At 59.1% G+C, this 14,856-nt stretch overlaps 3 protein-coding genes across 3 annotated transcripts; 2 read left to right on the forward strand and 1 right to left on the reverse strand.

Annotated features, from left to right (window-relative positions):
* Nucleotides 1–34: 34 nt before the first annotated feature.
* Nucleotides 35–5,586, forward strand: HMCES (5-hydroxymethylcytosine binding, ES cell specific). The gene is made up of 6 exons (XM_080385298.1): nt 35–228; nt 2,013–2,156; nt 2,511–2,630; nt 3,209–3,369; nt 3,832–4,021; nt 4,431–5,586. Exons 1-6 carry the CDS (start codon nt 46–48, stop codon nt 4,635–4,637), a joined length of 1,005 nt encoding a protein of 334 aa, XP_080241424.1. The 5' UTR covers nt 35–45; the 3' UTR covers nt 4,638–5,586.
* A 1,509-nt stretch (nt 5,587–7,095) lies between these two features.
* Nucleotides 7,096–9,608, forward strand: LOC308062965 (histone H2A type 2-B). The gene is made up of 2 exons (XM_080385297.1): nt 7,096–7,204; nt 7,290–9,608. Exon 2 carries the CDS (start codon nt 7,356–7,358, stop codon nt 7,734–7,736), a length of 381 nt encoding a protein of 126 aa, XP_080241423.1. The 5' UTR covers nt 7,096–7,204; nt 7,290–7,355; the 3' UTR covers nt 7,737–9,608.
* On the reverse strand, nt 8,671–14,605 carry H1-10 (H1.10 linker histone). Its single transcript, XM_080385299.1, has one exon. It carries the CDS (start codon nt 14,450–14,452, stop codon nt 13,790–13,792), a length of 663 nt encoding a protein of 220 aa, XP_080241425.1. The 5' UTR covers nt 14,453–14,605; the 3' UTR covers nt 8,671–13,789.
* Nucleotides 14,606–14,856: the final 251 nt, after the last annotated feature.

The raw sequence follows: 14,856 nt of genomic DNA on the forward strand, positions 1-14,856 counted from the left end.
CGCCGGGCCGAGCCGAGCCGTGCCGAGCCGAGCCGAGCCGGCGGGATGTGTGGCCGCACGGCCTGCTCCCTGGGCGCCGACAACCTCCGCCGGGCCTGCGCCTACCGCGACCGGCGGGGCCAGCGGCGGCAGCCCGAGTGGGTGCGGGCGGAGCGGTACCGGCCCTCGTACAACAAGGGCCCGCAGTCCAGCGGCCCGGTGCTGCTGTCCCGCCGGCACCTCCAGCAGGTACCGCCCTCCCCTCCCCGCGCTTCGCAAACCGAAAGGGGCAGCCGGGTGTCCTGGGGCTTCAGTTCTGGGACGGGACGGGGTTGGGCCTCCCGCGGTGGCGTGGTACCGGTCTGCGTTGTAACGGCTGCTTGGGCTTCTCTTTGCTCAGGGTACGGGGCGGGTGTTGAATTTTCTAATTGCACAGATGCCACCTCTCGTTAGTATTTACGTGTTCCAGAAGAGGGTGGGGAATCGGTACCGTACTTCCAGCATAGCCTTATATTTTCTGCAAAAAAATCATACATAAGTGATTAACTCTGGTAGAATTTGTTTCCTAAGTGTCTATAACTGCTCTGCTGGTTTCATTCTGCCTCCCTGAGGATTTTTTTTTTTCCATTTCATAACACTGCATGGTGTGTTCAGGTTGCATTGGTAGGGGAGAGCAGAGAAAAAAAAGTCTGCTTCAGAGTTGTAAAATAACCATACACCTGTGGTGACCGTTATCCCGGCTAATTTTAAGCCTCGCCAGACCTTTCTCAGAAAACCGGAGCAGCCTGTACAACTGTTTCTGCACCTTGTTTGGTTTCTGTGTAAGCAGGTGCCCAGGGAGGTGCTGCTCGTTCCTGTTCAGTGGGGTGAAGCTGGGCGCGCTGAGTTGGAACACACCGGTCTGGGCTCCCCCTGCTCTTCCTCCCCTGGCCCATGGGGCAGTGAGAGGAGCTGCTGCACTGAGCAGCCAGGACACCTCAGTGGGGCCATGCTGGAGTGCCATGGGCGATTCCGTTAGCCTTCATACCCTCCTTTCCTGCCTTGGGGTCCCATATCCCCCCGAGAGCAGCTCTTGGAGCAGAGGAATGCAGGGCTGGGAGCGTCATACAGGTCACAGGCAGATGCCTGCTCAGTTGTCCACCTCCGTTGAAGTTGTTGGGATGCAGGTACAGTGTGAGGTGCCCTTTTTTGCCTCCCAAGATCTGTGGGAGGCTCTGGAAGACTTCACAAAACTGGGCACATACACATCCATATATATATATCTACTTATACACACACGCCTATGGTAGGTATATATGTGTGTATCTACTGCAGTTCTTTGGGAGCAGATGCCCCCCGGGGCCTTGCTCACCCAGCTGTGTGCCGCTGGGGCTGGCAGCTTACGGACGGAAAGTGAGAGCAAGCTGGGGGAGAAGTGAAAGCCACAAGCCATTTCCATTGTCCGAAGGCAGATGATATGCAAAGCACAAGGAGTGAAAGTGAACCAGGTCAGCAGAAATCACGTTATTAAAATGAAGGTGAGGCTTACACCCTTTGGGACACTCGCTGTAAAGAGGGAAGTTTTGAGGACCGTAACACCAGCCTGACGTGACTGTTTGCTCAGGAGCTGGGGAACTCGCGCATCCAGGCCCTTCCTATGGAAGAAAAACCATGTTTTTCCTCCAAGAGTTGTCGGGCGAGCCTCACTGAAACGTTTATTTATTAGTTAGTTGGTCCTGCAAAATATTCTTGTGCTTTCTACTGGAGATTAATTCTTACAAGCAAGCTGTTTAGAATATGTGAAGTGTTACAAGTAGTGGTTATTTCTGCTGGTTTGTGAGTGGCAGCCCTGCAGAAGAGCAGAGGCAGGTTTGGTGTTGGAGGGGTTGCGAGTCCCAGCTCAGCTCTTGGCAGAGATGCCAGCATGTTCCCCTTTGCAGGGGGAGAAGCCGCATCCACAGGGCTCTGTGAAGCCCCTCTCTTAAGGGGTGGAGATGCTCATGGTCCTTGAGATGTGGCTCTGACCCGAGGTGTTTCTCTGTTTCATTCGAAAGGATGCCGACTCCTCCGAGCGGGTCCTCATGGACATGCGCTGGGGCCTGATTCCCTCCTGGTTCAAAAAGGACGACCCCTCCAAAATGCAGTTTAATACCTCCAACTGCCGCAGTGATACCATGCTGAAGAAGTCCTCCTACAAGGTGAGTTGCTCTTACCTTTGTGTCCAGCTTAGAGAGATCTTGTAGCTGGCAAAACCAGAGCCAAAGCATCTCCCTAGCAAGTACTAGTCACAGTACCTGCTGCCCAGGGGAGTAAGTCCCTGTACTGCAGAGCTGGCAGATTTCATTAAAATAGAAGAACTCAAAAAGTTATTGCTGGTGAAGCTCATCTTTTATCACAGTACTGGTAGCGGCGGCATTTGTGCACCCTGCAGGGCAGTTTAGGGGAGCCCCAAGAGAGAGCGAGTGGGCTAGATGGTCCCAGGAGTCCCCGTCCTCCCTTGCAGGCTGCCTGAGGCTGCTGTTCACTGCTCACTTGTGCTTTCTCTCCCCCAGGGTGCTCTCCTCAAAGGCAAGCGCTGCGTGGTCCTGGCGGATGGCTTCTACGAGTGGCAGCAGTGCAGTGGGAGGAAGCAGCCATATTTCATTTACTTCCCCCAGACCAAGGATGCTGTGGTATGGAGTCCCTGGCCGTGGCTGAACGTGGGTGCCCAGCTCCTGAGCCCCTGCTCCCTCCAGCTGCCCTGGGAAAAGCCCCCTTCCCTCCAGCTGTGCCCATCTCTGGGAGTCTCTGTTTCTTGACGGGGCTGTGTTCTGCGGTGGGCTCTGCACTCTGGCATCCCTCTGTGGCCACTGGTCCCTGCCACTGCGGTCTCCTGACTATAAGCTGTGCCACAGCATCCCCGCCGTCACGCTCACTGCTCCCCACGTGCCAGATATTTGCATGGCTGGGCAATGTGTCTCACAGGGGACTGGGCTGGGAGTTTCGCTACCTCTTTCTTTCGGCTGAGTCAGCAGTTGGGATGTTCAGAAGGGGAGGAGGGTGCTGGCTTGCCTGTGGGAAGATGAAGTAACTCTCCTGGAGTTACGTCAAATTAGCTGGACTAATTTGAGGACTCCTGGAAAGCCCTCAAATTAATTCAGTTCATGACTTAGATCTGAGTTGTTGACCTGCCGTGGCACTCACAAGTCTGTGATGCTTCAGCTGCCCATGGGCTGGCACTGACCAGGGTGATGGGGCCTCTCTCCTGCAGGCTGAGGGGAAGGAGGTAGATGAGGAGTGGAGAGGATGGAGGTTGCTCACCATGGCTGGGATTTTCGACTGCTGGGAGCCACCAGCGGGAGGAGAAATGCTATACACTTACACCATTATCACTGTGGATGCCTCCAAGGATGTGAGCTTCATCCATCACAGGTGAGTGAGAGTGGGCAAGGGGCTGCAGGGTGGTGGCAGGGCAAGGGAGGAAAGCTGCGCCTGTGAACACCAGTCTGGCATCATGCAGGCAGGGGGGAGCCCTGCCTACTCCTGATGCCCTTAGAGAAAAACATTACAACGTTACTGGCTTGTATCAGGTCACCGGCTCATGCCCTTTCCATAAATTACCATCTCTGTGCCTCTGGCAAGCAGCAGAGTTGGATCACACTCCACCTGACCAGGGCCTGGCAGTCAGCCCCTCTGTCTCTTCCAGCAAAACAGCTACCTGGGTGAAGTGGATGTGCGCTTTGCCTTGTGGAAGAGCATCTTGCTGCTTCAGTTTTCCATCCTGTTTGCTTCCCTGCAAGCTGCTACCTCCTTGCTAGCTTACAAACCTGGCTTTTGCCACCCCACTCTGCCATATTGGTGCTGGGCTTAGTCTCCAACTGTCTTGTCCCCTAGGATGCCAGCCATCCTGGATGGGGATGAGGCCATCAGGAAATGGCTGGACTTTGCTGAAGTGCCAACCCAAGAAGCTGTTAAACTCATCCAGCCCACAGAGAACATAGTTTTCCACCCAGTGTCCACCTTCGTCAACAGTGTCCGGAACAATGCACCTGAATGTCTCGCACCCATTGAGCTGGGAGCCAAGGTGAGTGCTGGCAGGGGAGAGCTTGGCTACATGAGGTCCCTGTGTGGCCACATGAGTGGGGATGGTGCTGCCAGGTTGCAGGAGGGCAGCAGCAGGCAGTGTCTGCAGGGCATGCCTGCGCTTGATGCTGAAGTGCAGAAGCCCTGAACAGATTCCTTTCTCTCCACTTCCAGAAATAAACTTACCCTGTGCCAGGATTTCTCTGCCAAATGAGGCAAATTCCATGTGAAATGGGGCTTGGAACAAGCCTGTTCACAGCAGCCCAGGGAACCTCCCGCAGATGTGCCTGATTGCAGGCAGGGCCATTGCTCCAGCCTCTGCATCCCGCTCCAGACCAGCTCTCAGTCACCCACCTGCCCTGCTCTTGCCGTGCTTCTGACTTCTCTCACTCTGTCTTTTGTCTCTCTAGGAGGTCAAAGCCACCCCAGGCAGCAAGGTGATGCTGGACTGGTTAAAAAACTCCCAGGAAGGCTCTCCCCAGAAGAAAGAAAATGATTTGCCCAGGTGGACAAGTCAGTTCATCCACAGCCCTTCACCCAAGAAAACTAGTGCAGATATCCTGCAGCAGTGGCTGAGGAAGGAGGGAGAGCCAGCTGTGAAGAAGCGCAAGGTTTAGGCACCAGCTGGGATGGCTGGCCATCCTTTTTCCTCCTGGTTTTCCTAAGCAGAATGAAGAATGTTTTTTTTGGAAGGCTCTGCAGGCTGGTATTGAGATTCCCCAAGCCTTTCAGGTTTTGATCCGATGCTCTTAAGTTGTTGCCTCTGTTCTTTGTGTTTTGTTAAAGGTTGGTGTTTGTCTTTAAAGCTTTTGGTTTGGTCTTGTGCTGATGGGAGTGAATATAACCTGCTGGCCTCCCTCCCTGCTAGTCATTCGTGCCAAGCAAAGATAAAGCCCAGAGAAGCATCTTAGCCTGCAAGGAGGAGTAGCTTCTGCCTTCTGACAGTGTTCATAGTTCGTGTCTCCTTCTGTTTTCTTTTCTTTTCCCTTTTTTTTGGTACTAAACTGTTACCTCTTTTCCACTTAATTCTGTATTGATCTTGTACAAATTCCTTTCTAATACTCTTGCCCTCAGAAGATGGCTGCAGTACAGAGGAATATGCAATAAATACCAGGAGGAAACCCCAGGCTGGGAAGATTTGCCAAGAGTCATCCCACTCGGCACCAGCATTGCCATGTGCATTTGTGGCTCCTAAACAGGGAGATGTTTAAGCAGCCCCTCAGAGGAACTGGACTTTGCTTGGGTTTTCCTATGGGCAGCAGGATGGGACAGCACGTCTTGGTCACGTTGCTTGTACAATCATTTTGTTAATGGGATTTGAAGACTTAAGAGAGGATTTTCTTGATCTGTGGAGGGATGCACTCTGCCTTGTTCATAAAGGTCAGTCATTAAAGCCCAGATAACCAAAGTGCCATTGCAGAACAGCACAGGGCGGTTGTTTTTGAGGTCAGGGATTTTGTAAACAGAGCCAGATGTTACAGACCAAAAGCCTTTCATGGTGGGACCCTTGCTGGAAGGCAGTACTTCATTTGTACTGGAAACAATAAAATGAAATTAACTGGTTGATGTATAGTGCCCTTGTTCATGTGCATGTCTGTGTCCCCCTTGCCCACACCGCAGCCCCGTTGCTCCTGTTTCGCAGGCAGAGTTTGAATCTCCTCCATCTGCTGAGACGGAGATCAGCCACCCACCGCTGGGCTATCAGGGTACTGGCAGGGCCATGGTGCTGGAGCATTTCCATTTGCCAGTGGAAATATTCCCCAGGGATGTAATTTGGGGTTCCTCTCAAACAATCTGTCCCTGGGGAGCTGCAGGGGTGACTGTAGCCGGTGCCCATCCCCGAGGGGGGGGACGGTGGAGCTGGGGCAGGAGCTGCAGGATGGGTACCTGGGGAGACCTGAGTGCTCTCGAAGCTGTATCTGTCTCTGAACCCCTCATGTGGCACAGAGGCAGATGAGCCCAGGTCTCCCAGCTTACGGGAAGCTGGGGGTGGGATAATGATTTCTAGCCAAAAAAGCCTGTTGCTAGCTGGCTCCTCATCACTCCCACAGTAACTTAAAGCAAGAGAGTTGCTGCATTAGCAGCTCCTGGCAGGATAAATAGATTTTCAGGTGCTGGGGCTTTCACCTTGGTGCCTATCCTTGCAGGAGCAACAAGAGACGTTTCTCTCCCTGCCCAACCATCACTGCTCTAGGGTGAGCAGCTCAGCTGCCCTGGCCCAGTCAGTGCTAACTGCAGATCAGGCTTTTGCAAAGGTCACCAGCTCATCTCAAATTCATTTCAGGTCTCCAGTTGCTGTGGAGGGAGTGAAGATGCTGAGCATGAGTAGATGCTCACCTTTCCCTGCTCTGGGGAACATAATCCTTCCCCTGGGGAGGCAGGGGCAATGCAAAGACACAGGGTACAGGTTATCGCCCTCCAAACTGTGAGCAGCAGCAGCACCAAAAAAACCTACGCTGAGGTGTTATTGCTGAACTACACCACCTTTAAACCGGAGCCTGGCTGCTTGCCCAGCACCGTTTGCAGCGGTTGCTCTACCGGGCAGGGAGGTGACCGCACTCAGCCAGGCAAGACCCGGCCCCAACAACTGGCTTGGGAGCAACTTTCCCCTTGGATGCAGGATGCTCTGGCAGGGAGGGCAGTGCTGGCTTCGAGCGGGGAGACGCTCCGGGGGACACCCCCTCGCCGGAGCATCCCCCCCGCCCGCAGGCCCCGGCACCCTCGCAGCAGCGGCATCGCGCCGGCCAGGGAGGGGGCTCTGGGGAAGGTAAAGGGGGCAGCAGGGGAGGAGCAAGCGCTGCCGGGACACCCGCGGGGGCTCCGGCCACCCCCCGTCCTCGGCCCCGGCGCAGCCAGGAAGCAGCTCTCGGGCTGCGGGCGAGCGCTGGCTGCGGCCGCGCCGGGCCGGGCGGGCGCCGGGACCCCCTCAGCGGGGGGCAGAGCCGGGCCGCTCCGTGCCGGGCGCTGCCCTCGGCGCCGGCCCCGCGGCAGAACCGAGGCGCTGCGAGCCCTATGCAAATCAGGGATCGGCGCGACGACCAATCAGCACCGCACCGTCCGCGGCGGCAACCAATGGGAAGAGGCGGGCGGCGGGGCGGGCAGGGATATCCGCGGCGCGGCGGCGGCGGCGCTGGCAGTGCGGCGGCGGGCGGCGCGCAGGGCGGAGCGGCAGCGGCGGCTGCGGGTAAGGGCGGCGCAGCGGCGGGCGGGGATGGCGGGGCTCTGGCCCGGCGGCGCGGTGTGGTGTAACGGCGTTTATCTCCCTGCAGGCACCGGGACCGTCTGTGCGCGGCACTTCTTGGGAGGCGGCGGCGAGGGGCCGCTGCCTGCCGGCCATGTCAGGCCGGGGGAAGTCCGGCGGCAAGGCGCGGGCCAAGGCCAAGTCGCGCTCGTCGCGGGCCGGGCTGCAGTTCCCCGTGGGCCGGGTGCACCGGCTGCTGCGGAAGGGTAACTACGCGGAGCGGGTGGGCGCCGGCGCGCCGGTATACCTGGCAGCCGTGCTGGAGTACCTCTCGGCCGAAATCCTGGAGCTGGCGGGCAACGCGGCCCGCGACAACAAGAAGACGCGCATCATCCCGCGGCACTTGCAGCTCGCCATCCGCAACGACGAGGAGCTCAACAAGCTGCTGGGCGGCGTGACCATCGCCCAGGGCGGCGTCCTGCCCAACATCCAGGCCGTGCTGCTGCCCAAGAAGACGCAGAGCTCCAAGAAGTGAGCGCTGCCCCCCACCCCTGCCCCGGCTCCCTTCTCACCACTGCCTCATCTCCCCTCCCGATGGGGCTGGGGTTCCCCTTCCTGCCTCCTAGCCCGGGCTGGGTGGTGAGCCCTGGCAGCACCCCACCAGTCCTCCACTAGTCCCCCCAGCCTGGGCTGTGGCAGGGTGGTGGGGGAGCATGGCTGAGGTCAGGCCCTGCTTGTGTCCCCACCCTGCCCCTCTTCCCTCTGGAAGAAGTATTTTTGGAGGAGGCAGCTGGATCACAGCTGTTGGAGGTGGTGGCATCCGGAGCTGTATGGTTGGATCGCAGTGCAGAGCTGCTGGTAGCTGCTGGGGATTGTTTTGGTTGGCGTGGGAAGGAACACGGGCACCCTTGGCTGCCTCTTCCCTCCACCAGCCCTGGGGCTGTGCAGGGGCCCCCAGCTGGCCCTGCTCGCTCTGGTGTGAGGATGGGACTTGCTGCTACACTGTGCCCACCGCACCCCGCCCCCAGCCCCCAGCAATGCCATCCTGGCCGCACTGCAGCAGGGAGGGCAGGGGGCTAGAAAATGTGAAAAGGAGGAAAAGTTTCTCCGTTGGCAAGAAGTGACTGTTAGTCTTGGTTTTGTTCACGGTAAAGCTAGTGCATTGCCTACTGTAAAGAAGCTCTGGTCCTATTTATTTTAAGGTCTCTCATTTTGGGGTACCTCCCTGCAAAGTCACCTTCCTGCAGCTCCCTGGCTTGGTGGGTGCTGGGGGACTTGGTGGTCCCACATGCCATGGGTCCTGCTAGCGGGGTGGGCTGGAGGCTGCGGTGATAAATCCCCTCGGAGAGCGTCGCAAGGTCAGGCGCCCGCCGGGAGCGGGAGCTGCCATCTTCTGCTGTGGCTCCCCTCCTCTTCCAGCTGCAGAAGCCCTTCATCTCGCTCAGAGCAGCCCTGTACCCTGGTTCCACTTCTAGAAATGACATCCCATGTCTTTTTTTTTTTTTTTTTTTTTTTTTCCTGTTGTTTGTTTGTTCAACACTATTTCTGGTTCTGAGAAATAAAGTGATGATGCTATCTGTTAACTGTAAACCCTCTATGGATTAATATTTCTTTTTAAAAACAACCCTGGAGTTTGTATTAAAACCCACTCTTGGCTTAGTACCGTATTTATTTAATGGCTGTGTGGATAATGTACAAGCATGGGGGCAGGCTAGCTGTCCCATGACACCTGGAATAGCTGATGCAGTGACAGCTTTCCTCGCTGCCCAGAGCAGCCTGCTTCTGTGGAGACCAATAGTCATGTGCATGCAGCAGTGTCTAGGCAATTGGACTGTAGATCTTTATAACATGTTTTTTAAGTAAAAAGAAAAAAAGAGCATCTTCTATTTATGTGCTGTAAGTAGCATGTGTTCAACCTATTGAATCGGCTGTTAATCTTGTGGATGAAGTAATTTATCCTGGCTCTGAGTTTATTATCTAGAGTAGATCAACCTGGATGCTTGTCAACTGGTTTTATGAAAGGGTTTTTCACTCCGTTGTGGAACGTGGAAGCAGTGTGTTCTTTAGTGTTGTGCTAATGGGGGGGTGTGGATGTGTCCCATGGTTATGCTGGGGTACCCTGACCTCGGGTGGGTGGGGGGCAGCTGGGCACAGACCCCCTGGGATCTCCCTTCCTCCTGTAAAGTCACTGTCAGTGAGGTGGGGATAAGGTGTCCCCTTTCCACTGCCCAGTGCAGTGGTTGATGTGTCTGTACCTGAGTGTCTTGTTCTCTCCCTGTTGTTTTCTCCAGGACCAGCATTCTGTACAACCCGAGAGTGCTTTGTATTTCTTAGAAAAATGCAGAACTTGTGATACTGAAAAGAGCGGTGCAAACCCAATATCTGATTAAACTGGTTCCCTGTTGAATGCTGTCGAATGTACTGTGTCTTGTCACCTCACCAAACCTACTGAATCTGGCAGCAGTCTGCGGGAGCAGACTCTCTGGTGGCAGCTTGGTGTCTGGGCTTGGTTTTTTTCCAAGCGGGGAAAGCCTAGTAAAAGCACAAGATACAGCTTAGCAGTGGTTCTTCTTGCCCTTCGCTTGGACAAATAGTCTTTTTCTACCCTTGGGAGCAGAAAAAACCCTCCTCTGGCTCTTCTTCCCCACTATGGGAATGCCACATTGGCTGGTTGCTCTGTCACCAGGGCCAGAAAGCCTGAGCTGCAGAGGAGGAGTGAGGCTGGGCCGCCCAGGAGCCTCCCCCAGTGCTGGAGGTGCTTTCACCACCCCCTGGGCTGCCCCAGGACCTTCTGGGTGACTTTGCAGGCAAGTAGGCAGAGATGGGCTTCTGGAGGTCAGATGGGAAAAGCTGATCCTGAAGGGAGGGAGACCTGGATGTACGGGGCTATTTCTTGCTCTGACACAGTCTCCCTTTGTGGAATATCTCCCAGTTTGCTGTCCTGGTGACTGGTCTGCAAGCCAGAGTTGCTCCCTGCTTGGGTTTTGGGGAGGAAGGGTTGTGGGAAGTTCAGGCAACTTCCTGCGGGGTCAGGGTTGGGTGCTGGCGAGGTCTGTGCCAGGCTGTGGAAGGTGTTGGTCAGGACTGGAGCTGCTGGGCTGCTCTCTGTGGGGCATACGCTGCCTCGTGCCCTGCCAAACGTGCTGCCCAGAACAAAAAGCAAAAAGGTTTCAGCAGTTGGGAGTGCCTTGGGGCAGGGAGCAGGGACAGCTCCGGCTGTTTAACCCACCTGGGGCCGAGTGGCTCTGTAGCCACCTGAGCTGTTGTGTGGCCCTGCCCGGGCTGGCAGGGTGATGCCTGCAGCTCTAACCAAGCTGATGGCTGGGTGCTGGTGGCACATGCCCTTGACACTGGGCTGCAACTGGGTTCTGAACTTCTCCCAGCCGTGTGATGGACCAGCTGGGAAAGCTGGGCTGTTGCAAGGCAGACCAAAGGAAATCCTGTCTGTCTCGCCAAGTGTTGCCTGGCCTTTATCACCTCCTGGCCTTCACGTCTGACCGTTGTCATGACCAGGAGTGGAAGTCTTGGTCTTTATTAGAAAGCTGGAATGGAACTTTGTCACCTTCAAGCCTGCAGCTCCAGTGATGGGTCTTGTGGCTTTTTTGAGCAGTGTCGCTGGTCCTGGCTCTTCTGAAAAACATCACAGCACCGGAGAAGTTAAGCTTCTAAAATGTGAAGGACTTGGCTGAGTAAAGCCTTCCCTGAGGTCACACGAACCTAAAAGGGTGTCTGTTGGTCTTGGCCTCCCTCGAGGAGAGGGCCGGGGAGCTGCAGGGCTCTCCCCCTGCCTCCGCTTTGGCACCTGAACGTGCCCTGAAGCCACCTGCTGTAGGAGTCTGCTGTGCATCTTGCCATGTGCAGCCGTCTCCACCAGCTGCGTACCTCAGCTCTGGGGCTGGCTGTGTTTGGGTGATGACAGGTGAGTCGCTGGCCCTTGGAAGTCCTTGGGGCTTGGGTTTCTCTCCAGAGCCTGGCCCTCGCAGCTGGCAGCACTCATGGGAGCTCACTCGGGGGTGCTCTGGCATGACAGCTCCTGGCGGTCTCAACCTGTGGGGTAAGATGCTGCTGGCCCCTGTGACCAAGCTGGAGGTGAGGGCTCCAGCTGGACTGGCACGGTGTGTCACCCTGCTGGGCAGCCAGAGGCTCTCTGCCTTCCCTCTGCCCCCACCTGCCCAGCACCTCCCTACAGGAATGCCACCGGCGGTTTACCTTCGAGGTAGTGTCCTTTATCAGTCAAGCAGCTTGCCTCACAAGCCAGCGCGGAGGGCAGAGCCGTGGCCTTGCTGAGATGCGGTGGGCCTGGCCACCCCTCCTGGCAGCGGGGAGACCCCCAGTCTGAAGTGTTACTCTGCTGTGAGACCAGCCAGACGGCGGTGGTGGCATCCCCTCCAGCCCTTGGAAACCTGCAGTGTCATCTGTTGACTGAGGAGACAACTGCAGGTCGGTGCGGGGTTGCAGCGGCTCTCTCCTGGTTCCCGAGGTCACTGGTGGGTGCTCAAGCTCGGTAAGGGACTTGCGTGGGCAGTGGGGTGGTGGCTGGCCTGACTTGGCAGCTCTCCGTCCTAAAAATAGACCTGGTCTCTTCCAGGAGTACAGCTGGCTCCTCTTGGTGTAAAAGCTGCTTCCCTCCGCCCTGCTGGCGCTCCAAGGAGCAAAGGGATAAAGCAGGTGCACAGGCCCCTGGGGGAATGGGGCTGCTCCCCTCCCGGCAGTGCCGAAGAGCCCTGCTGTTGCGTGGGGTTGTGGCTGTCCCCAGGCACAGGCTGGCTACTGTCCCTGTCCCCTCCTCACGGGGGTCTCGTGCATGGGGCTGATCTGTGCTGTGCCCCCCGGGCAGCGGGAGCATGTCGATGCTCTGGCACGGTGACTCAGAGGGGCTGGCAGCAGCTCCGGCGGGGGGTGCTCATGCATGATGCTCGCCTCCCCTGCTGGTGGGGGCAGCCGAGCAGGACCCCGGCGTGAGGGAGCAAACGGCGGGTCCGGCTCCTTTCCTCCTCCCTCTCCCGCAACCCCGGGGTGAGCCGAGGGTCCCCGGTGTGTGCACGGTGCTTAGCGTGGAGCTGCGGGCGCATCCCTCAGCCGGGCAGCACAAGATGGCCCAGATCCCTGGCAGGGCTTTATGCAACCTTGCTGGTGCGAGCTATAAATAGGCACAGCCATGGAGGCGCGGGGTGGCTCCGCGGGGTGTGCGGCGGCCCTCCGCTCCCGGCGCCACTCATGCCCGCAGCACGACCCCCAGCTCCTGGGGGAAAAGCGCCCGCAGCTGGGGCGCAGAGCGAGGGATGGCGGTGGGGGTGCGCCCGGGGAGCTGCCCTCCCCCCTCCCCAAACCCGGGCGCTGTGCAAGGCCAGATGCGGGGGTCTGTGCTGCGGGGTGGGTACCCCGCGGGTACCCCTTCAGCGCAGCCAGCCTCCCCCCGTCGCCGTTCAGGGAACCCAGCCGAGCGCAGCTGCGCAGGAACCGCTCTCCTCCCTTGCCTCCATGGCGGGGGAATCCTCGTTCCTCTCATGCCATTCCCGGCAGGCGCGGCAGTCTCCCCCGCAGGCAGGGCTCAGGAGCGGCGCCGCAGCGCCCCCGGGCCCGCTCTGGCGCACCCACATCTGGACGGGCTCGGAGCGGCTCCATCCCCCTCCGCGGGGACCAACGCAGCACGGCCAGCACCCCACAACCCCCCCTCCTCGTCTCTCCCCGGGGCTCCGCTGCCTCGCCCCGGGCCCTCCCCGCCCGCTCCCCGACGCCTGCAGGGAGCACACAACAGCTCGATGTTTTTTTTAACAATTTATTTGAAACGACGATAAATGAAAAGAAAAAAAACGAGAACAAATATCCCACCCTCCCTCCCCACCCCACCCCAACCCCAGAAAAAAACAAACAAACAAACAAAAAAAACCAAACGAAAACCGATTAAAAAAAAAAATTAAAGGCCATTGAAGATGCGACCTGAACCGGCGGCCCAAGGGGCCCCCGCAGGCTGGCCCGCCAGGGGGCGGGCGGCCACCCGCGAGCGCCGGCCCTTTAAGAGCGCCCCGACGCCGCGGCAGCCAATTGGCGCCGAACGGGCCGTTGCCATGGCGCCGGGGGCCGGGAGCCAATAGGGGGCGCCGTGGCTTTTCGAAATCGCTGCGAGCAGGCACGGTGCGCCCGCGGGAGGGGCGGGGCGGGGGCGCGGAGCGGGCCCGGGCGGCGGGAGCCGGCCCACGTGGCGCGGGGGGCAGCGGGGCCGCCGCCGCAAAATGGCTGCTATGGAAACCGGGCGGGAAAAAAAACCCTGTAAAGCACCGGGGAGACGGGGGGAGGGGGCCGGGAACCGTCTACACGCGGGGAGGGGCACGGCCGAAAACAAAAGGGGCGCGATCGGGGAGAAGCCGCGGGGTGGAGGGGGGTGGGGGATGGAAAAAATAAGGCGTCGGAGAAAGGGTGGGGGGGCGCTGGGGCAGCCGCAGCCCCGCTCACCGCGCACGGCGGCGGCTGCGGAGCCGAGTCAGCAACACAAAGACAAAGCGGGTCCCCTGGGGTCCGTCCTCAGAGCAGTCTGTGCCGCGGGGCTCACAGTCCGGGGGGCGGCTGGGGGCTCCCTGCGCCCCGCTCTCATGCCTTTCTGCTCTTGAGTGCCTTAGGCTTTGCGGACTTCTTCACCTTCTTGCCCCCGGGGGACGCGGCTCCCTTCTTGGTGGCCTTCTTGGTTTTGCCCTTGTCCTTCTTCGCCGCCGCGCCGCCGGCTCCCTTCTTGTGGGATTTCTTCTCGGGCTTCTTGCTCTTGGCCGCCGGCTTCTTCTCCGCCCGCCGGGACGTGGAGGCCGTCGCCTTCTTGTGGGATTTGTGGGCGCTGCTGCCCGCGCCCCCATCGCCGCCGCCTTCCAGCTTCTTCCTGTTGAGCTTGAAGGAGCCGTTGGCGCCGGTGCCCTTGACCTGGAGCAGTGTGTCGTTCTGCACCAGCGCCTTGATGGAGTACTTTAGGTAGGTCCTGCCGTTCTGCTGGTCGAACCAGGCCACCTTCTTGGCCTCGTTGTAGATCTTGGCCAGCGAGGAGCCATTGCGCTCGCCCAGCTTGCGGATCGTCTCCACCACCAGCTGGCTGTATTTGCCCGGCTGATTCTTCTTCTTGTTGTTCTTCTTCTTCTTCGACGGCGTCAACGAGGAGCCGCCGCCGCCGCTTTTCGCTTTCTTAGCGGCCGCTTTTTTCTCCGGGGCGAGAGGCACCTCCTCCGCCTCGGTCAGGGGCAGATCGGCTTCTTCCAGCTCTACCGACATGTTGCCGCGGGGGCAAGGGCCGCAGGACGGAGGCGGGGGCGGGCAGGGGCAGTCGCGGCGTGGCGGAGGCCTGGCGCGGCGCGCTGCTCTCCGACTCCGCTCCGCTCAGCTCCGCGCCGCCGCCGCCGCGCTCTGGTGGGGCGGGCGCCGCCGCCGCCCTTTATATGGGCGCGGGGCGGACCACGTTGAGAACAACAACAGCCTGGTCCGCCGCCAGCTCCAACTTGTGCTTCTTGGGGCCCTTTCGCGGGGCTCCCGCGCCGCCGCAGGGCCCCCCCGGGCCGCCCCGCCAGCCCGGCGCCCCGCGCCCCACCGCCCCCCAGCCCGCCACCGCCCCCCCGCCCCCCGCCGCGCGCCGCCCGCCGCCCCCCGCCGCGATTTCGGGGGCGCGCCCAGCGCGGCAG

This window comes from Falco punctatus (genome assembly GCF_963210335.1).
Source record: "Falco punctatus genome assembly, chromosome: 4".
Taxonomy (NCBI): Eukaryota; Metazoa; Chordata; class Aves; order Falconiformes; family Falconidae; genus Falco; species Falco punctatus.

Coding starts and splice junctions, on each gene's coding strand:
- HMCES (XM_080385298.1), top strand. CDS start 46: ATGTGTGGCCGCACGGCCTGCTCCCTGGGCGCCGACAACCTCCGCCGG. Junction 2,157..2,510: donor TGAAGAAGTCCTCCTACAAG/GTGAGTTGCTCT, acceptor TCTCTCCCCCAG/GGTGCTCTCCTCAAAGGCAA. Junction 3,370..3,831: donor GTGAGCTTCATCCATCACAG/GTGAGTGAGAGT, acceptor CTTGTCCCCTAG/GATGCCAGCCATCCTGGATG.
- LOC308062965 (XM_080385297.1), top strand. CDS start 7,356: ATGTCAGGCCGGGGGAAGTCCGGCGGCAAGGCGCGGGCCAAGGCCAAG.
- H1-10 (XM_080385299.1), bottom strand. CDS start 14,452: ATGTCGGTAGAGCTGGAAGAAGCCGATCTGCCCCTGACCGAGGCGGAG.